The sequence below is a fragment of the Zootoca vivipara genome, chromosome 14, assembly GCF_965207765.1.
Source record: "Zootoca vivipara chromosome 14, rZooViv2.hap1.1, whole genome shotgun sequence".
Taxonomy (NCBI): Eukaryota; Metazoa; Chordata; class Lepidosauria; order Squamata; family Lacertidae; genus Zootoca; species Zootoca vivipara.
Window position 1 is genome coordinate 14,787,265 of NC_142597.1, and position 22,612 is coordinate 14,809,876.

The 22,612-nt window shown below is 46.0% G+C and overlaps 1 protein-coding gene across 1 annotated transcript in view; it reads right to left on the reverse strand.

Moving 5' to 3' along the window:
• Positions 1 to 1,539: 1,539 nt before the first annotated feature.
• KIRREL3 (kirre like nephrin family adhesion molecule 3) overlaps positions 1,540 to 22,612 on the reverse strand; it is a 733,484-nt gene continuing 712,411 nt past the window's right edge. Inside the window, exons 15-16 of the mRNA XM_088657681.1 lie at positions 5,664 to 5,750; positions 1,540 to 3,479 (exon numbers count right to left, since the gene is read on the reverse strand). Of these exons, the coding sequence (XP_088513807.1) occupies positions 3,036 to 3,479; positions 5,664 to 5,750 (531 nt within the window). The 3' untranslated portion in view covers positions 1,540 to 3,035. The remainder of the gene's footprint in view (positions 3,480 to 5,663; positions 5,751 to 22,612) is intronic.

Genomic DNA, 22,612 nt, shown 5'->3' on the forward strand with positions numbered 1-22,612 from the left:
ACGCAGTTCGTGGACCAATCTGTTTTTCAAAGTGATTATTATTATTATTATTATTATTATTATTATTATTATTATTATTTAGCTTTCCTGTACCAGACAGGGTTCTCATAAAATCAGGACACACCTCCTTGTCTGCTGCACATTATGTGAAAATGTAAACTTGTGCACAAATAAATTTTCAAAAGGCTAAAACCCTCAGTGAACAGTTGCTAGGAAGGAGGTCAGAGATGTATTATGCATCCGATTCCCCCATAGTCATGCACCTGGGTGAAATAATGCAGCAGAGGGGACAATCATGGCACAGGTGTGGCTATTTTACCCCAGCTGGGCCCTGTTCTGTGTTTGCTGATGCATTGCCATTGAGGAGAATCCCAGCAGGAAGACCTGCTCTTTGATTGTCACCTGCTGGCCGGAGAAGGCTTGAACCTCTCAGAAGCCGGGATCGGTATTTTTCTGGGTAGGGTTGGGGGAGCCCCTACAGGGAGTGCCAGAAGTACAGTGGAACCTTGGGTTGCGGGTGTAATCCGTGACGGAGGCACGTCTGAAACCTGCAGCGTTCGCATCCTGAAGCGCTGCGTCTGCGCTGGTGTGATTTGGTGCTTCTGCGCATGCGTGAGCGGCAAAACCTGCAAGTAACCCGTTCCGGTACTTCCGGGTTTCCCACGGTCCACAACCCGAAAACACGTAACCTGAAGCGTCCATAGCATGAGGTATGACTGCACAATGTACATCTTTGCTAGTATTATTAGTAATGTTGGGTTGCTGATTTTTATTTCTGGCTGCTACAGTGTAGATTGTTAAAGCAGATCTATGGGCCTTGTTTTGCATCTCCTTTTCTCATCTCCCAGTTGGTTTTGAGCGAATATTGTCATGCTTACTGCAGTTTCAATGATAGATGTTTGGGTATCATTGTTTTGCTACTATACCCGATGGTCATTTTATAACCGTGTGTGTTAAGTCATTTAGAAACATTTTGTATTAAGCAACAGTTGGTGGTGCTGATAATGCCAAGGTTGCATGTTCAATCTCTGTATGGGACAACTGCAACTGCAAGGGGTTGGACTAGATGACCCTCAGGGTCCCTTCTGACTCTACAATTCCATGAAATTAATTTAATAATAATAATAATACTTCTGGTACATTTTGATCTGCTAGCCACTACTTGGCATTGAATGGAGGGCACTTCCAGACTTGCCATTTTTGGGGTGGGATACAATCACATACTGGTAAATTCAGGTTGTACAATTATGGTTGGTTGGGAGTCCTTGTGCAAGCAAACCAACTTCCCCAAAAGACTGGACCTTTTGCATTGAGGCGAGTGATGGTGAAATGTATAGGAAAGTGTGGGACAACACTTGCTTTGATGCAATGTCACCTTCACCCCTGTGCAAACAAATCAGAATGAGTGTTCAGTAAATAGGGTATCTGGAAGAGCCCTGAGATCGTGGGGCATTACATTCCCCCGAAAAGGTGTGTGTAATTTCTCTTTTGCAATGGAGACCTTCTGTTTGACAAGCTTTCAAATGAATTCACTGCAAAGGCACTTGTAACAACTCTTGTATTAATTTTCCAGTTGTGCTATTGGGGGGAGGGGGTAAGAGAATAGGGCGGGGGGAGGAAATACACAAGCAGCAGTAAGAAAATGCTCTATGTTCACTCGCAGTAGCTCCCATGGGAAGGGCCTTCTCTGTGATTGTCACACGTCACTCAGATTATGAGCTCAGTCCTCTCTCCACCAACAGTTCCTCTGCAGCTGATCCAGACCAGAGCGTTCCTGTTGTGTGTGTCTGTCTGTGTGTCTGTGTGTTCTGCTGAGAATTGACACTTTCAAAGTTTTCAACTCCAGGTTTTGTTTTGCTTTTAGTCCAAAGACACACTGTAATATTATGAACACTCAACACCAAACAAAAAAAAAAGTAAAAAAAAAAGAAGACGACCAGAATTAAGCAGTCAGTGCACACTAAGTTACACTAATGACTGTTCCTCTCCCCCCTCTATGGAACTTCCTTAAAAGTAAGCCAAACCCTTTGAGGTTGCTTGAAGACAATATTTTTTTGTGATTGCAGTTTGCAAATGGGGCTAAGCAGCAGGAAGGGCAGTAGGCTGGCAAACGTGACAGCTTTGAAGGTGTGCCATCTCCAAAATGTCCAGTCAGGAAGTGATGTCATGGAGGAAGCGGAAGCGGAGGGGAAAGACACCAGGAGCATTGGTCACCTTCTCTTTGTGAAGTGACCAAGAACAGAAGACTTGACAGGTAGCATGTATGTCTCTCCCCATCAAGTGAAAATGGGAGAGGTAATCTTCAGAGGAATCAGGAAATACAAAATTGCTGGTCAACAGGAAGACCATGTGTTGTCTCAAAACATCCTGCAACCAGACAGCTCATATTTTATGGAATTAAAGTGGGTTCTCCTGTGGTTCTCCTGTGGTGTTGAGTCTAGAACCCCAACCCTTTCCCTGAAAGAAGATGCCGTTGTTACACATATGGAAAAGCAACCAACGAAGCTTATGGGTTTTGTTCTGACCTACAGTTGCCTGTCTTTGGGCCTTCCGTCGCCCCATGGCCCCCTAAGCCCAGTCTGCTGCAGGAAGAAAACAGACTTTCTTGTGCTTAAAATTAGTTTGGGTTCAGCTGCCATAGGTTCTCCCCACCTGTTCAGTGGGGTCAACAGATCCCAGAGGGGAAGGTACATGTCTCTTTGTATGGACTATTTTACTTGCAACACAGACTCCTAGTCCTAGCTCCCATCACCTTGTGTGGGGCTGCAGTTTTTCCTCTAAGTGAGGAAGAGGGGAGAAAGTGCCTTGAGGCGTTATAAAGAAAATGTCACTAGAATGCAAATAAAACCACAACACAACCTCCACCCACCCAGAACCTGCCGACCTCAGGAGGCCCCTCCACCCCGGCTGGTGGCAGGGCTGGGTTTCAGGCTGGGAGGGGGCCTTGCCTTCTTCCAGCGTCCCAGCCTGCTGCTCCTCTTCCTCTTCCTCCTCCTCCTCCCCACCACCGCTTCCATGTCCCAGTCCCATCCTTCTCACACATGGGTCTGCATTCTCCTCTGCAGGGGCCGGGAGGGGTCTGAGTTTTGAGAGGAGGACTGGGAGTGGTGGGAAGAGGAGGCCGAGGCCTTGCTGGCCTTGTCGAACTGTACGTAGCCGTCCTGCTTTCCGCTGCTGCTGACGCTGCTGTCGCACTGCGTGTCCAGGAAGGAGCTGCTGTCGCTCATGGAGCCCCGCTGGAATTCCCGCTCGCACAGCTCGATGGAACTGCTTCCCATGCCCAGGACGAAGCGCTGGCTGTAGTCGTAGAGGCGGTTCTGCCCGCTCAGGGTCGTGTAGATGTTGGTGAAGGACATGCCCGTGGGCACGCGCTGCTTGTTGGCTGGTCTCAGGTCCGGCTGGCAGCCTGAGAGGGAGATGGTGGGAGTGGAGTGGTGGTCCTTGAAGGTGTTCACACTGTAATAACCATTAGTGGGATCCTGGAAGAAATAGGGGGAAGGGTTATTTCTTTGCCCAGGGTGCGTGTTTTGTGTTTTAGACTTCTTGGCTTATACGGTTGGCTGCGCCTTTATTTAAGAGTACAGTCGTACCTTGGAAGTCGAACAGAATCCGTTCTGGAAGTTTGTTCGACTTCCAAAAAGTTTGGAAACCAAAGTGCGGCTTCTGATGGGCTGCAGGAAGCTCCTGCACTCAGTCGGAAGCCCTGTCGGACGTTCAGCTTCCAAAAGGATGTTTGAAAACTGGAACACTCACTTCTGGGTTTCGATCGTTCAGGAGCCAAGGTATTCGAGATCCAAGGTATGACTGTATTTTTTTACACCAACATTCAGCCAGAGTAGCTTACCCACAATAAATTTAAACAAGGCAGTTCCTTGCCTGCAGACTTGCAATCTAAAAAAACACAACATACAAGGGGAAAGGGACAGCAAGGGAAGGGGCAGGGGGAGGAAATCCAGGTGCAAATTCTTAAATAGTAGTACAGGTATAGGTAAAGGTAAAAGGACCCCTGACCGTTAGGTCCAGTTGCGGACTCTGGGGTTGCGGCACACATCTTGCTTTACTGGCTGAAGGAGCCAGCGTACAGCTTCCAGGTCATGTGGCCAGCATGACTAAGCCGCTTCTTGCGAAACCAGAGCAGCGCATAGAAACGCCATTTACCTTCCCACTGGAGTGGTACCTATTTATCTACTTGCACTTTGACAGGCTTTCGAACTGCTAGGTGGGCAGGAGCAGGGACCGAGCAATGGGAGCTCACCCCGTCGCGGGGATTCGAACTGCCGACCTTCTGATCGGCAAGCCCTAGGCTTTGTGGTTTAGACCACAGTGCCACCCGTGTCCCATAGTAGTACAGGTAGTAGCCATTTCAGGAGCATCCAAATGACATGTGATCACTGACACTCGGGTACTTTTGTACCCGGAAGAGGGAAGGGAATCCTTGCCTGAAATGGTCGTCGCCTGTATTTCAAATAATGCAGGCAGGGAAGAAAGGACATCAGATATCATTGTGGCATCAGGTGACTGACGAGCAAGCGGCCCCACCCACTTGTCACACTTGGCCTGCAGGGATGGTGGTGGCAGATAATAATCGGTTCCCTGCCTCTGCTTTAGTATATCTTATCTACAATGAGTTTTGCATTACATGGTTTTAGCAGACCTACACTGAGTTTGGCACATTGTACCCCAAGCTGCCGCTGGAGGCATTTGAGCGCTGCAATAACTACTGATTTGAATACTGAACTGGGTGGCTGTTGATGTAACCACAGGATGATGCCATCACATGCTGAACTCCTCTGGGCCGCACTCTCACCCATGTTCTCAATATGATTGAGTCTGGCTGTGTGAATTGCCCCAATTTTCACTTTAATTGTTTTGTAATTATTGCCCTCCCTTCCACACAGGTTTGCGGCACTGAGCGGGGCTTACCTGGGCGGGTGCCACCCCCTGGCTTAGGTTGGCCTTTGACCCGCCCTCAGTCAGGTAGTACAATGGACGGCTGGCCAGGGCTGGGGTCAAGGCCAAAGAAAGAGGCTGAGCCTTTCAGCCGGGCCGAGGTTAGTGGAAGGGCATGCTGTGTTAAGTGTGCATTTTACAGTCCCCTCTCACTGTACCTCATCAGCTTGCATATCCTCAGCCATACAGGCTGAGAGGGTTACCTGCCAAGGCCTATGCCAAGTTTCCCACTTCTAAAGCTCAATAAAGTTGTGGCCAGTTTGAACCCATACTCTGGTCTCTTGTCTCATTCTTTGGGGGAAGGGGTAGGCACAACAGACAGGGCTTAGCATGTGTGCCCGCATGAGAGGTTACCAGCTTCTCATGGTATAATGAATGAAGAATCCTGGCTACCTGCTATGATAAGTACTTGTGCTTATTGTATTGATGTTGATTCTAGTGGCGCTTCATTGGCTCAAAGCAGACTTGACTTGTTTTCCTTACCACTTGTCAGATACAGGTGACTAAGGAATCCCTGGATGTGTTAACCCCAAGGTAGCATTGTTGTCTGCATGAGTAAAGTAGTAAGTATCCTGTTGCCCAGGAAAGGAGCCCCTGTGGCTTACAGATGTTGCCTGGACTACAACTGCCCTCAACTCTGGGTACTGATGGGAACTGGAGTCCAGCACCATTTCCAAGGCCACATGTTCCCTACTCCTGCTGTAGTCAATTACCTTCAAATTCTGAAACTCCTTCTCTTCCTCCTTGAGCACTTCCAGCTGCTTGAGGACCGAATCCTGCTGGAACTCACTCCTGTCCATCTGCAAACAAGAGAGGCAGAGAAAATCCATGGAATTAATCTGGGTTCATCTTTCAACCTGTGGCAGCAGGAACATTGTCATATACATCAATAGCACTGCTGGTTGTGAAAAGCCTTCTTCCCCCTCACCCTCATATCCAACATTTTTGGCGGTTTGGACAGGGAGCAGGGTAGAAAGGAGGATGAAATCACCAGCTGCTGTCAGCAAATCTCCTTTTCCTCCTCCTCCTCCTCTTCCTCTTCCTCCTCCTCCTCCTCCCCCCCTTCTTAGATCTGGGTTGTAGCAGAAGCTCAGTAGCGCAACTCCTCTGCTGAAAACCACCCCTTCCTAATTGAAGCAAGTGTTGAGTTTTATATGCAAATATTTGAAGTTCAGGTATGGTTTGGCTCTGAGCTTCTGCAGGGGGTCACCGATTCTCACCTGCACCAGTTGAGGGGTCTGAAGTCTTTAGCACCCAACTATTCAGAGAGCTTTGGTCTCATTTCTCTCCTCTCCTGCCCCAAATTAAAGATTGCTTTCTATTTTACTCAGACAGACGGATCCACAAGGAAGAACCCATTCTCCCAGCCTCATTAGTTTTTCTGCAAAGGATGCTTCTGATTGGGGGCAAAGTACAAGTTAATTAGAATATGGCTTTAATTACCCTTCTTTCAGGAAGGTGGGATGCACGAGATCTGAATAGTTATCAGCCAATTTCTCTGTTGCCTTTTATCTCCTCTAGATATTGATCTCTTCTCTTCAGCATTCCCATTTTTCTCTTTGCCACTGAAGTCTGGGGCTTCTGGTGGAATTACCGCTTCTGAATGCAGAGGCTAATCACAATTCTAAATCTACAATACAGTCCTGATTGTTGCTTGGTGTCTAGCTTTTCTTTTCCTTTCTCTCCCCCCCCCTAAAGCTTGGCAAATGGTGGCAGAAATCCTTCCCCTACAGCAGTTTCTCTTGATCTGTCAGAAAGTCTTTGATACAGCTATTTAATGCAATAAATTAAGGCACCTGTTTTTTGTTTGCTCGAAGGTAAAAAAGAATGCTGGTAGCACCAATTGATTCAATAGAATAAATACATGTGTCAAAAGCATTAAATCTGGGGTGGGGAGAAAAGAGAACTCACCAGCCAAAATGGGTAATGTGGCCTCTCAGTGGGCTGAATGTCAAGTTGCACTGCAGTCTTGGCCTCTCAGTTTAAAGGGATAGGGATAAGGAAATTTAGAACCTGCATTGTGTGTGCATATGTAGAGAGAGATCTCTAGGCTGCTAATTTTGAGGGTCAAGAAAGGGCTGTAGATTGTTATTTAATTCAACACTATTCTATTTTACTGCCAGGGAGTAGGGAGAGGTACTTGTGGAATTTTCTGCACCAGCCCTGGATACACTATAACCTGGCTTGGGATTAGTGATGGATGGATCTGTCAATTTTTATTCTCTCTGTTTCCCATTTCCCTCCCATTTTAAGTTCATTTCTCCACATTTCTGCAGCAATTTGTGGATTTTTTTAAAAAAATAAAATTTGACAGCATTTTAGTGTGAATTTTCTCCAATAAACCTATTTTTGTATGCAATTTGACTCAATGTACACATTTCTTTGTTGCTACTTTCATTAATATGTGCGTTTTGATGCACACTAACCATTGTACAGTAGTACTTTGGTTCTCGAACGTAATCCGTTTTGTTCGACTTCTGAAACGTTCGAAAACCAAGGCGCAGCTTCCGATTGGCGCAGGTGTCCTGGAAACAATAGCCAACAACTGCATCGGATGTTCGGCTTCCAAAAAATGTTCGAAAACCGGAACACTTACTTCTGGGTTTTCTGCATTCGGGAGCCGAAATGTTCGAGTACCAAGGCGTTCGAGAACCAAGGTATATGCATTTTTATGCACATTACCGTACTTGCTGGGTAACTGCATTGCAAAATTTGGAGATGAGCAGATTTCGAAGGAAGCTGTTTTTTGGGGGGAGGGATTGCTTAATAGTGTGAATTTGATAGATTTGTGTTTAAATGTAAACTTCATTGAATTTCTCCCCCACCCCCGCCTGTGTGTGTGTTGTGTGTGTATTGGCATTGGCCATTTGATGCTGTCTTAGGCAGTACCTAGGTGAGTACAATTTAAAGGGTTGTATCTGATGCTAGTCCTACTCAGAGTAGAGCCACTGAAGTTAATGAACATTATTAACTTAGGTTCCTTAATTTCAGTGGGACTATTCTGAGTAGAATTTCGTTGGATACTACCCTGTGCCTTTAAATAGCTTGTGGTTTCCTTGTTGATCCTGAAAGGTGTCATTTTGGTTCTTTTGTAAAGGGCTGATGATAGCCAATCCCCTGCTGTCTTTGCAGTTCAGATTCCAAAGCAGGGGACAGGAATCTTTTTGTGTTGTTGAGGGGACCACATTCTGGCAGTGGGCTATCTCTCCTTTCAGCCAGCCTAGTGATGCTCAGGACTGAATCTGAGATCTTCCACATGCAAAACATGTACTGTGTCTACGAGCTGTGGTCCCGTCTTAAAACTTAATTGTGTTGAAGTCAGTGGCTCTGCTTGCTAAAGTTTAAGCCTACAGTAGATCTTGGGTTGATCACTTGAGGAATGAGAAGCAGGGATTTAACCCTTGTGCCACCACCATCCAACACTAGGAGGCGCTGTAGTGTGGGCTAGGAAGTCCACTCAGTGGTGGCTGTTGCTCAATGGAACTGATGGGGTGTAAGGCAGGGAGACCAACAGTAGGTGGAGCCAGAGCCTATGAGAGTCGGAACCATCTCCTGACTGGTTGTAAGAAGGCAAGCTGGTGGAGATTGGCTTAGCGTAGATTGAGGTGCTTGAATTGATCAGCCTCCATGGAGTCCACTGCTTCAGAGCTCATCCCAGCCTAGGTGGTCTTCGGCAAGGACTTATCTTTGTGGCTCCAGACAGTGGTTTTGAAAGCTTCTCTTCATTTTGGAAGCTGAATTGAACAAACATGTATACATTTTTCATACAAGGCAGTGTACTTGGGCACACTCCCCACTCCCTTCACTTTCAGTAAGCTTATCTCTCTGCACATCCATCTCTGGAGCAGTTCTGAGATGTAAATAGTGGCATTAATCAGCAGGTGGCAGTATAACCATATCAGCTCAACCCACTGTGTATGTTAGAGAACTGGTTAGCTCCAGAAAAGCACAGTTGTTCACAAAGGAAAAGCCACATGAGTTAATTTATAATTCTAGAATTAAGCCATTCATTAGTGTGACCTTTAATAAAGTTTACACTGCGGTTTAGTTCAATATGATCTCACTCCAGCAACTAACAGCTGGAGGCTCATTCCCCCCCTTTCCTTTATACTCTCCTCCATTTCCACCTACTCCCCAGACCTGCCCCTTAAATTCGGTGGGTTGATATATGTATATATATTTTTAAAGCCCCGCTGGGTGCAAAAGGGTGTATCAGGTCTGCCTTAGCAACCTGATACACCTTGAGGGTTTGGGCACTGCAATTAGAAGACTGATTTTAGTACGGACAGGGGAGGCTGGATAAATCAAAGACAATGGAATTGTGATTCCCCCTTCACCTATTAACTATGGAGCACCTAGCTTACAGAATAAGTGCTATGTATAGCAGTTCGAAAGCACGTCAAAATGCAAGTAGATAAATAGGAACCGCTACAGCGGGGAGGTAAACGGCGTTTCCGTATGCTGCTCTGGTTCGCCAGAAGTGGCTTTGTCATGCTGGCCACATGACCTGGAAGCTATATGCCGGCTCCCTCGGCCAATAATGCGAGATGAGCGCGCAACCCCAGAGTCGGTCACGACTGGACCTAATGGTCAGGGGTCCTTTTACCTTTACCTATTATCTTGCATACTAGTACCAAACCCATTCTCTGAGTGTCAGTACTTGACTCAGCAAAAGCAGCACCATCCACAGACTAAAGGGAGGTATCAACAGGCTCAGAAGATGGGCAGCTGGGAGTGCATCTTGATGCAGCAGAGGAGCAACCAGGAGCCCACTTTGAGCTCCCCACTTTCCCTTGGAAGTCTTTCCCCACCCACCCCTGATGTGGTTCGGGGTGGCACCTGAATTTCTAGCATTGTACAAAGCCCTGTAAGTGTATATTCTGAAAAGGATTGTAATGGGAAAGCTCTGAATTTAAGCAGGTGGATGCACATGTGAATTTGGGGAGCGGGGACAAAAGCTAATGTTATTAATAATAATAGGACTTCTGGATGCACAGAGAAGGAGGAAAAATGTGTGTGTGCACATGCTCAGGTTTAGTTACTATCTAGTGCTCAAATAGTGGGAAGGAAAGCTGACTGATGATCCTTATCCTGATTCTCCACAATTTTGTTCAAATCAACTCTCTCTCTCCTCTCTCCTCTCTCTCTGTAGTCTTTAAAAACAACAGAGCTGCTTTGAGAGGAAGAGCACAATGTATATTTACTAAGTAAAAACAATAAATTAACAGTGAAAGGAGCTGTTGTAAAAAGTACCCTGTTCTACAAAAAGGGTAAGGGAAGGAATGAAATAAAAATTCTGGGACATGGATACAGTGTAGTATCTTGATGAAACCATAAAAAAGAACAACAGCAGGGAGTTCTCCCTGTTCTACACAGATAGATTATGGGAGAAATGAGGGAATCCATGTCAAGTCTCTGAAACTTAGTCCAGTGATAACTAAGCATGTGACCGGTTAAGCTAAGAATGTGACTGACAACTTCAGCTGCCTTCCAGCCACCTGACCTGCAGCTTTGGGATGATGGATCATGTGAGGAAGGATCCACTGCAGCCTCAGATCACAGCTTGGTGTGCCATAACAAAGCACACCCTTGGGGAATTTTGCTTTGAGGAACACATGCAGAGTCCAGGGCCATAGTGGTGGAGCACTGACTTCAATCTGTTCACAGCAAACAAACTCCAGTCTCAATTAGCAAAACCACAGTGGCAACAATGCAAAATGGATTCAAAAGGTGACCTGGCCTGGCAGGATTAGCAAGTATTAGGGAAATGCAGTCAACCTCTTCTTATTCTCTTGCCAAAATACTTGAAATTGGCAGACTTCTTCCTTAGGCATTGTGTTTGTTGCACACAGACCCTGGCTTCTAGAATCATGGGAAGCTGTGTTCTACTGAGTCAGATCACAGGTCCAATTATCTACAATGACCAACAGTTACTTTCTAGATTTCAAGCAGGAGTTTCTCTTGGTCCACCTGGTGATGCTGGGGATTGGATTTGAGACACCTTGTGCATCCTATGCAGATGCTCTACCACTGGTCAATGACGATGCTCTACCACTGGTCAATGACCCTTCCTGGCTTAAGGGGAAGATTGATTTGATCAATGCCCTTTGTTCCCTTGCTTCAGGACCTCCTAGGATCTGCCCTTTGAGTCAGGGCCATGACAAGGCTAAGAGTGGCCACCCTTGAATCTAAAGTGGTGCATCCATCTCATGGTCACTGAAATCAGCAGCTTGAGCTGGAGAACTTGAAGTGCAGCAAGCACTAGCCTATTTTAGCTAGCAAAGGCAGAAGGCCTGACTTACTGCTATGATCATGCTATTTATACCATGCCTGACCAATCCAGATGCTCCATGTTGTTGTTTAGTCATTTAGTCGTGTCTGACTCTTCGTGACCCCATGGACCAGAGCACGCCAGGCACTCCTGTCTTCCACTGCCTCCCGCAGTTTGGTCAAACTCATGTCGGTAGCTTCGAGAACACTGTCCAACCATCTAGTCCCTCAATCTTTCCCAGCATCAGGGTCTTTTCCAGGGAGTCTTCTCTTCTCATGAGGTGGCCAAAGTATTGGAGCCACAGCTTCAGGATCTGTCCTTCCAGTGAGCACTCAGGGCTGATTTCCTTCAGAATGGATAGGTTTGATCTTGCAGTCCATGGGACTCTCAAGAGTCTCCTCCAGCACCATAATTCAAAAGCATCAATTCTTCAGCGATCAGCCTTCTTTATGGTCCAGCTCTCACTTCCATACATCACCCAATTGCAGAGGGCAATGTTGGCCACCCCTATAATCCCTCTGTGCCTGAGCGTGCTGTGTGCATGCAGCCCATAGTACCTTGCTAGATTTCCTTCCCATCTCAGAGTTCAAGCCCAGAGATCCTGAAACTACACATGTTTATTTAGGAATAGATGTTGGTGCCTTATATCAGGCAATGACATTTGTCCATCGATACTAGGGATGGGGAGCCTCCAACCCAAACATGGCCCTCCAGGGGTTCAACTTTGGCCCACAAGGCTCTTCCCCCCAAAAAACTATGCCTGCCTATCCTGATATCATATGTGACACCAAGTGTGCAGCAGGTAGAGTCATGTCTGCCAGTGTGCACATCCGGGAGCCTGAAAGTGTAGCTCCCAACTGTGCATTGGCAAAGGATGGGCAGTTAAACCAAAGTCTGCTGGGTCAGGGGCATGGCAGTTCCCTACAGGGAACTCCCTCACCCACCTGATGACTTCAAATGCCTTTTCTTCATTGTGATTGTGATGGACCTGCAAAATCCTATGAGCTGAATTGCTGCCCGTGCTGCCTTCTCATGAGGAAACTAACCAGGTGGTTTGTGGGCAAGTGGGGCAGGGAAGCAAGACCAGGAAGAGGAATCTTATTGCTGCATGTCACACTGCTGACAAAAGCATCGATTTTGCTATTTAGATGTTGGTGAGATTTAATGAAAAGCATAAAATGGAAAGTGCTTGGCTAGATTACTGTATTCCCGTGAACAGAACACTCATCAGGAAGCACTCAAAGCACATGCTTGGAAGAAGGGTGTCAAAAAGAATGGGAGAGCTTTGGCCCAGGAGTCAACATGGAACTGGTCTACTGGCCAGGATGGTAAAAGGGACTAAGAAGTAAGCCTTTTGTAGCAACAAGGGAAGGGGAAGGTGTTGACAGTGTTTTGTGGAATAGGGTGAGGAACAGGTTAGAGAGATTTATTGACTGATTTTTTTTTTAAAAGGCCTTCTCTAGTGCTTTAACCTCTAAGCACCTTACAGTAACGTATCTCAACAAAAATATATATGCTGCAGTCATAATAAAACACCTAAAATCAGCATTAAATGGTTTTTAGCTTTATGTAAGTTATCACTGGCGGTTCCCTTGCTGTGAGAAACCAAGTTACAGGGAACCAGGCAGAGGGCCTTCTTGGTAGTGGCACCCACCCTGTGGAACACCCTCCCACCAGATGTCAAAGAGAAAAACAACTACCAGACTTTTAGAAGACATCTGAAGGCAGCCATGTTTAGGGAAGCTTTTAATGTTTAATAGATTATTGTACAGTATTTTAATATTCTGTTGGAAGCCGCCCAGAGTGGCCAGGGAAGCCCAGCCAGATGGGCAGGCAATAAATAAATAAATAAATAAATAAATAAATAATAATAATTATTATAGCTGACAGCCTTCATGTTTCTTCATGTTTCTAAAAGGAGATGATAATAAAGTCTGGATTGGCAAAGTGGTATGCCCTTAATAGAGATGGCCTTGTGTAATGACCCCGCTGGGAGTCCTGCATTGAGATTCCTGCATTGCAGGGGGTTGGACTGTGTGGTCCTCAGATTCCCTTCTGCCTCTGCAGTTCTATGAAAACATGGCTCTCTTGTTGTGTATGGACCCCAAGGACCACCTTTTCCTGTTAGCTGTCAGGCAAGGGATGTGCACCTGCTTTTGTATATAATACAAATTCTTCTCCTGGACTCATTGGCTCTCCCTTCCTGGCCGCCATATGGTCAAAGATTCCAATATGCTTTTGAGCTTTGGTTACACTGCTGTCAACACAGATGGCTGGCGATAAAGCTACCCACAGACCTGTTAAAGTTGAGTAGCTGCCATTAACTTGTTGCCAGGACTGTTGAATTCAAGGGCATGTCCAGATTTTGTGGGGAAGTGGAGGTGGAGGGAAAACAAGACAAATGGCTCCTAATTCCTTCTGGCACCGTTGCTCGCCAGCAAACAATATCAGACTGGGAAGCGAGTGGTGGCTGAGTTGGAGATTAAACCAGAGAGCCACTCTGTGGCTCAAACTCAGCAACCAAGTAGGGATTGTTTTGTTTTGAAAACTGCCGCTCCCCTCCCCCCCCCTGGTTCCTGGAGCAAACAAGGTCTTTGCTAATCAATTTTGCCAGTGTCCCCGAAATACACCATGGCACAAGCTGGTGTTGTGAAGCCTGATGATCATTCCAACTTCCACTATTGGAAGGCAGCAGTTGGCTGTTTTTAGAGAGGTTGACTGCTGCTGCTGGCTGTTTTGTAGTAACAACAACACTCACTGTGTGCTCCAAGTGTCTTGCCTTGCATTTATTAGCTCAGTAAACATTGTAAGAGAGGGGACAATCATCCTTACAGACTCTCTCTCTCTCTCTCTCTCTCTCTCTCTCTCTCTCTCTCTCCCCCCTCTCTCTCACACACACATCTATGCAGGACATATGGTATGGGCAAGACACAACCCAAATATGCAGGATGTAACCAAAATGTGCAGGGAGAAAAGTGCATCACAAGCGAGACCTGCAATAAAATGTTGTAGCGCCAAGTGCTCCTGTTCCCTCTACCAGCTAGCCTCCACCATACTCTGATAGGTGCAAGCTCCCCGCTCCCTCTTCCTTGTGTGGGTTGAAATGTTTGAGATGGGGGGGGGAAGGAGCACCATTCATCCTTGCGTGAGAGTACTGGGTGGGAGGTAGCAACCTGGGTGTGACTGACAGGTGGCAATCTGCATTATTTTACACAGTTTTATACAGTTCTGTCAGTGGATGGTTTCATTGTTGTCTTGGTGTTTTTGTCGTATATTTCAAGTTGAGTAGAAAGATTGATTGGTGATGGAATGGGAGATAATTGGAATGATTGGGTGGGATGGTGTGTTTATTGTGTACTGATGAATGCATGTGGGGTGTGGGAGTAGAATGGGTTGAGTGATATGGAACAAGCAGTTTGTACTGTATGGTTTTGTGTAACTGTAAGGCAGAATTTGCGTGTGATGTCTTTGCATTAGTGGGATGAGTGTTGTATAGTGAGGGTCAGGATGTGCCTTGCAAGAGGCTAGGTGAAGAGGGAAGCGATCTCTGATGCTAAAAGATGTTTCAAAATGTGCTGCTATGTTTTCATTTGGGTTTTTAAAAGTTGTTTTTATGGATTATGTTGTAGTTTTCTTTTATACTGCATTGTATTTTATTATACAGTACTTTCTCTGTTGGAGATTATGCATACTGGCTGGATAATGAACAAAATATAGTCGATATAAGCACATTTCTTATGTATATTGACCAGGAGATGTGCCCAATTCCTTCTTTACAGAAGGATTCTGGACATATACTTCCTGAAGCCTAGTGAATGTGCACAGTGGCTGGTTATTATGCAATAAGTGAGATAAGTGATGCTCAGGACTTGGCCACTTTGAAAAAAGCCACCGTTTCTTGTTCCACCATGAAACAACAACACAACACAACACAACACAAGAACAAAACAAAACTTTATGTGAGTGTGTGTTAACTGGGCACTTGAACTTTCACTGTGGTTTCCAGTACAGCAGCAAAAGTCACACCCCAGACTTGGAGAACATGCTGGGGTGGCCCGTCCTGCAAGCATTTACAACCTGGTCTTGGTTCCACTTCTACATGCGCTACTTTAGCATCTTGTCTGGCAAATTCCCATTATAACCAGGCACATTTAAGTCAAGCATTTAATGGGCAATTGCAGTTGTTAATGTGCCAGCAGTGCATCTGAGATGATACCTTTTCATTCTCCGCGTTGCATTTTTAGTTAGGTAACAAATTGAAAACTTCCTGCAGTTCGCATAATCATGCCCTTTGACATAACCCCCCCCCCATCATTTACATCAAACACTGACTGAGTGTCCTGATGGTGGTCACTATTGTTGTGGCTGGCTCTATGATGCTAGTTCCCTGCAAGGATGAAAGGCTTCCTATCAGCAAAGTGACATGTAGAGGTAGCCTGTTCAATAAAGAAGCAGGAGCAGCTCATTTCATCATAACAGAGTGAGGGGCTCAAGCATTCTTAAGCTAAAACAGGTATGGAACCTCAGGTCCAGAGGCCAGATGTGCCTCTAACTGGCCCTTGGGGCTCCCTTCAGGGGCAACCACACCCTTTCTATCCAGACCACACCTCTCACCAGATTTGCTTCATACCCTCTGAGGCTTTTTGTCTACCTGGAAGGTATCATTGATTTGTGATAATGACTCTTGTTGCTGGATGGAGGGGAGGGTAGGGTGTGTGGTGAGAGTGTGCATAGGAACTGTGCCTACTGTACAAAGGTAAAAGTTGCACTTGTTGCTCTATACACTGATGCTCACGGTACTAGGCTCCCCACACAAATACCAGCCAGATTTCTATTGCACAGCCTGCCCCATTCTCTGCAGTTGGTTTAAACATGAAATATGTTGTGCACCAATCATTGATCCTTCTCATCTCCTCTCTTTTTTCGCCCTCTCCCTACAAATTTGCCATAACTGTGGGGAAGCTTCTTAGAATACTTCCCACAGTTCCAAATGAGCAGTGTTTTGATCTAGAACACAGTTGATGGCTATCCAGGGGCGCTTTGGGTCATGTGAGATGATAGGTAAAGGTAAAGGGACCCCTGACCATTAGGTCCAGTCGTGACTGACTCTGGGGTTGCGCGCTCATCTCGCATTATTGGCCGAGGGAGCCGGCGTATAGCTTCCAGATCATGTGGCCAGCATGACAAAGCCGCTTCTGGCAAACCAGAGCAGCACATGGAAACGCCGTTTACCTTCCCGCTGTAGCGGTTCCTATTTATCTACTTGCATTTTGACGTGCTTTTGAACTGCTAGGTTGGCAGGAGCTGGGACCAAGCAATGGGAGCTCACCCCGTCACAGGGATTCGAACCGCCAACCTTCTGATCAGCAAGCCCTAGGCTCAGTGGTTTAACCACAGCGCCACCTGGGTCCCTTATGTGAGATGATAAGGTTTCTAAAAAAGATCCAGGCTATTAATGTGATTACTAGCATCTGCTGGGATGCTCCAGCTTTCCCAAAGAGGTAGACTCTCAGCCTGCTCCAAAGTAATTTCAGGACCTGGCACCTGAGGCTTGTAAAGGATGGCAAGATTGGCTGTGTCAAAAGGGGAGGGGGTTTGGAGTCAATCCACTTTAACTGCACAAGAGGCAGAGAGGCAGAGAATTCATTGACAAAGGCGGAAAGGATGAAATTAATTACAGCTCTAAAATCAATAAAGACTTGAACTCCCTCTCTCTGTTTTTTTTTAAAGTTCTTGACAATGAAAGTGAAAGAAAAACAGTGGGGTGAAAAGGACATAACACAGACTTGGGGTGTGTGTTGTGTGCAGGCATGGATGGTATTCTATGCGTGTTACGTGCATGTACACACAGATGTATGGCGCACAATGGTCTTTCAAAATGGGGGAAATAGCAAAGATCAAGCTCTGACTTCCACAGTCTGTTAGTAAAAAAAGAAGGAAAGAGAGGAGGCATATGAGAAGAAAGAGAAATTATCATCCCATCCTAAAGATGAGAGTAGTTCTATTGATGTGGAACAGCTCACACTACTGTAACAGCAGCTTGATGTATTTCATCTGGCTTTCAAGCACATCTTCACAACAATAAGGGATAGTTGTTTTCAATGTACAAAGGCTGAGATTTTCTGGAATCTGCTCCTCAGCGGTCAATGGTGTGGTGCTCACCTAACCTCCCAACGACTGAGTCACTGCTGCTTACCAGGAAGGAGAGGGATGAAACAGCAGGGAGGTCAGTGGAGTACAAACGCACTGGCAGAGCCACATTCTGCCTCTGCCTCTGCCCCACACAAACCTCCCTACTGGCTCCCCACTTTTTCCTAGTAAGCAGCACCAATTCAGCTGCTGGGAGGTCAGGTGAGCACTGCTGTCCACTAATTCTGCACTTTTACAAATTACAAAATATGCACAGAACCCAGTTACTAGAGGTTTGGTGAGTGTTCGTTTCTGATTTAGCTGGTGTTTGTCTGCCATACTTCATTTGTGACTTATGCTACACCTAGGGATTTGAGATAAATTTGATTTCGTTTGCATTTAAAAGCAAACCTACCCAATTTGCACTTTCTGAAACAATGTGTGGAAAAACACACACCCTGGAAAGTGTTTGTTTATGCATTTTTAACCCAGCTTTTCTCTGAGGAGCAAAGGGTGGCATGCATGGCTCTTCTCCCTCTTTCCATTTTATTCTTACAATGACCCTGTGCATGGCAAGGTTAGGTTAGGTTAAGAGAGAGTGACTGGTACAGCTTCAAGGCTAGGTAGGGACTTGAACCCTCGTCTCCCAAGTTCAGTACTGTAACCACTACACTGCACTGGCTGTCTTGGTGTTACTGCAAGATCCACTGATTTGCCACCACATAACTACATCACCCTGGGACTGCTTCTTGCATTTTCAGCCCTCCTTGCAGCTCCAGCTCCTTCTCAGCATGCTACATCTGGAGTTTGCTGAGCTTACGATACCCCTGAATCTGCTTGGCCAGACCACTCTGACCTTTGACTGCAGATCACTGCCACTTTCCCAGCTTACTTGTCCATGGACCTGGAAACTGGATCTCTTGACCCCAGCTTTTGCTGGTCATGCTGTGACTGACTCCTCCTAATGTAGAGATGAGGAACTGGATCTATCCAATGAGGCAGGTCCTTGCCTACTCCACCTCCTGCAGACCAAGTTTGACAGGTGGATGGGGACTCCCAACTGTCAATGACCAGATGACACCGTAATGCCACATGACTTGATTTTGTCCACACAGATTCGGCTGATCATTTGGGCTTGCAAAGCACTGTGCAGGATGCTGTGCAATGTTCTGATAGCCAGCTGGATCCTCACCCATAGTGGGCAGAACATTGTAAGCTGCCTTACTCGAGGTTAGATGGCTGTCCTTTGATTCCAGTATAGTCTACTCTAACTGGCAGCAGATCTCCAAGATCTCAAGGTCTTCCCTCCTCATCATTTGGCACTGGATCATTTGAACTGGCAATACCAGGGATCTTTTGCATGCTCCTAACATGCCCTTTCCCACGAAGCAATGAACTTCCCCAGGAACCTATAAGTACCTCTTCATACAATTGAAGTGCAATTAAATACTTTAGGTAAAATATATATAAATATAATAAGGGAGGGAGACTGACTTGAACAAATATGACTTTCATTTCAAGCAGGCAGCCCGAGCAGCAAGACTGCATCTAGGTGTGCTAACTATTAATTAGGAAAAGGGTTTGAGAACCGTCGTGCTGATTGCAAAAGCAGTGGAGAGGAATGAGCATGTGATACTGTTTTTTTAAAAAAAAGAAGAAGAAAAAGAGATCTTGGCAGTGTTTATCCAATAGGACCTCAATAGCGGAAAACATTAAGAGAAGTTTCCTAGGGGACAAAGAAAACATTAGCAACGGGCGACCCATCGTGTTGGGAAGGCGCAAATTACACAGCACAAACCTGATTGCTTTTCTGATGGAATTACAATATTAGCAGTTGAAGGGAAGTGCGGTTGCTATATGTATAATACCTTTAGATTTTCAGCAAAGTTATTTGGATGGTGTCTCGCCAAGCCTCCTGCAGGTAATTCAGGCTGGTTTGGAAGCGAGCCCTGTCGCGTGGATTGAGAAACGCGTGAAGGACAAGCAAAAAGGGTAATGGTGTTCTGTAATGCATTGAGTGCCGGGGAGGTGTCATCTAATGGAGTGCTGTGGTGGCTGATGTTCTGTCTGCTCCTATTTAACATCTGCATTATATGATCTCGATGTGAGAGGACTCGGCATGCTAATCATATTCACAGCTGATATTAAACGGCGAGGTGTTGTGAACATCGGAGAGGGCAGAGAGATAATTCAAAGGGACACAGAGAGGTTAGAAATGGGACCAGGAAATACAGGGAGTAATGAGGTTTGGCTTGAAGGCAGCCAGCTAAGAATGGAGGCAGAGCATTTGTGTGCACGATTTCCCTTTCTCTCCCTCTTTGGGTGGGAAACAAGTATGAGAAGCAGTAGCAGCCCATGGGCAGAGCCACCCTGCAGAGATCGTTGTCACTGCAGCTTACCTGGAGAAGGATCAATACACTGGGCTCTGCTTTGGGCAGCAGCAGAATATCTTGGTCCAGCGTGGCTTTGGGAGGGACCTTCCTAGCCATTTCAAACAAGCCGTGGTGGTTTGCCTGAACAGTTTGGTCCAGAAAGTATCTCGCATAGGGGAGTTGCACAGGCAACATCCATGTCTTCAGCTTCTGTAAATTTGCTAGGCAAGATCGTTTTTGAGATATTGCGAGCAAGTCCTGCCAGCCCGGTGTGGAAGTGATCATGAAGGTGGTGGCGGGAGCTTGCTTGCAACACCCAGAGATGCTAACTATGACAGGCAGCCAATGGGAGCAGATGACAGGCCTCCAAGAAAGAATGATTGGCGTGTGGTTGTCGAGTCAGAGTCATGATTGGAGTCATCGCCTCCCCACACTGCCATTTCCCCAGAACCCCTGGCTCAGTCTACCCACACCAGTTTGTTCTGCTACCTTTGTGCCATCAGAGTACAGCTTGCTCCCCTGCCAGGAATTCATCATAGCTGCTCATTAATGAGGCTGGATTCTTTAACTTGATCTGTCAGCTCATTGACAAATTTTGGAGACTCTTATTAGGCTCTTATTGAGGATGCACAGGACGGACGTTTTATTGCTGAAGGCAGCAGCTTGTGCATGGCGTAGCGAGCAATGAGAAGGAAATGCACTGAGGCTTTTTAATGATCTGGAAGGAAATCTTCATTAGCACTGAGATCCTGCTATCAAGAGGGGTAGTATCCCAAAAAGAGAAAGGGAGAGAACTTCAGGGCATCAAATCTTGCATAGAGCAAGGATGGACTCATCATCCTCTTTAAGAGCAGAGTTCCAGCCTAACTCTTGCAGTGGAAGAATGTCTATTTTTGGAGAGAGTGCCTACTATTTCGGGATGGATGGATCTGTCAATTTTTGTTCTCAGTCTTCCGATCTTAAATTTAGTAGTCCACATTACTGCGGATTTTTGTGACTTAAAAAAAAAATCATTCATGAACATGTTTTTTTTTTGCAAGCAAATTCCCCTAATAGAATGGCTTTTTGTCTGCCATTTTGTATGCCCATCTAAGTCCAGCATCCTGCTCTCATAGTGGCTGACCAAATGCCTACTGGAAACCTGCAAGCTGGACATGAGTGCAAACAGCACTCTGCCCACCTGCAGTTCCCAGCCTCTCCCATATCGCCTGGCTCCGCTTGCCTCACTGCCACCAGCCCAAAGGGGCCCTGCTCAGTGCTCACAGGGTTTTCCTCTCCGTCCACTCCATGGCCAAGGGGACAGGGAGGAGGCCAGGAGCAGCGTGGAGGGTGGAGGTTTCTGGGGGAGCCAGTGCTGGGGTTTGCGCCAGGCTGAGGAGAGAGGCTCCTCCCGGTCCTTTCAGTGGCTCCTTGGGGGGGGGGGCATCCACACTGACTTGGGGTAAGGAAGTGGCAGTGGCTCAGCCTTCGAAGCTGCCTCCAGTTTCTTGCCCTCTCCAGCCCCATCAGTGAGATGGGGCTGAAAGTTGAACCGTCTCCAACTTTGAATAACAAAACAAAACAAAACCCTGCATATCATTGCGTACTACCAGAAAAAAAGCACTGGGGATCAGTAAATCTGTCCTTTCTCTCTGTTTCTCATTCTTCCCATCTTGTGTTTATTTTGCCACTTCAGTTTGTGATTTTAAAAATTGATTAATTTCTTAGGCATCTACTACTAAAATTATTCTCAAGGGGACTTGCAACATAAGTGTGTGTGTGTGAGTGAGAGAGAGAGAGTAGTTAAGAGTCCATAACCCTTTTAAATACCTGAATATCTGAGGGTCAGTCAATGGTCTTTATCAGGAAGGCTGAACATGATGGGGGGGCCCTTGTCTCTTCTCTCCCCTGACTGGAACATAGGTAGTAGCAGGCGGCTACATACCTAGCAATTGTCTAGTTCAGCCCCCCCAAAAACATTGCAATTGGAATGATTTTATGGTTTTTTAAAATATTGTAACTTGTAACTGCATGCTAGAAAAATATTATTATTTTATTTGAATGTTGTCATGAAAATTCATCAGCAGTTTAATGTGAATGTTGCCTAATATACACCTTTTAAAAAACACAATTTTTAAAATACCCAGATCTGCAAAGCAATGTCCCCTAATATACTTCACGCTTGCACACTATTTTCACTAATATTTGCATCTTTGTACACACATTACCTTAGTACATGCCTTTCTGTACCCAGTACTTGGCTGAAAAACTGCATTGTGAAATTCAGAAAAATGAGAAACTTGCACGATGGCTGTGTTTTGGTTTATGTATCATTTCAGGAATTGCAGATTAGAAAAGTTTGCCTCTAAATGCAAACTGAACCACAGCCCTCCAACGGTAACGCAGCACTAAAATATCTACTTTGCTTATTTATTTATTTTATCCTGGCTGTTTGCTCCATGCCGAAACAATCTGGGTGTTTCTATTTACCAACTCCCATTTGGGTGTGGGGCAAACAACAGAAGAAGAAGGAGAAACGAGCATGTTGGTCTCTATCTTATGGGGACCTTTGAACCAAAACAAAACAGCAATTTCAGAAGCAGCACCAGCAGAATAACAAAGCAACGTGACGCCTCTGCCGTTTATCCTCCTTTCAAACTGATTTCAAGGGCTCCACTCTGTACATGTGTACCATCTAAAATCGATTCTGCCCACCCCACAAAGCATCCCCTCTCAAGCCAGGAATTCCATTGATCGCTCACAGAGCACCCTTTCCCAGCCCAAACGAATGAATGCTGACGAAAGGTGGCTGCAAGCTGCGGTAGTAATGGTTGGAGGTGTGCTTAAAATCAGTCTGCTTGCTTCCTCCCTCCTGTCTTTTTTTTTTTTTTTTGCATCTGTTCTCTGCTTT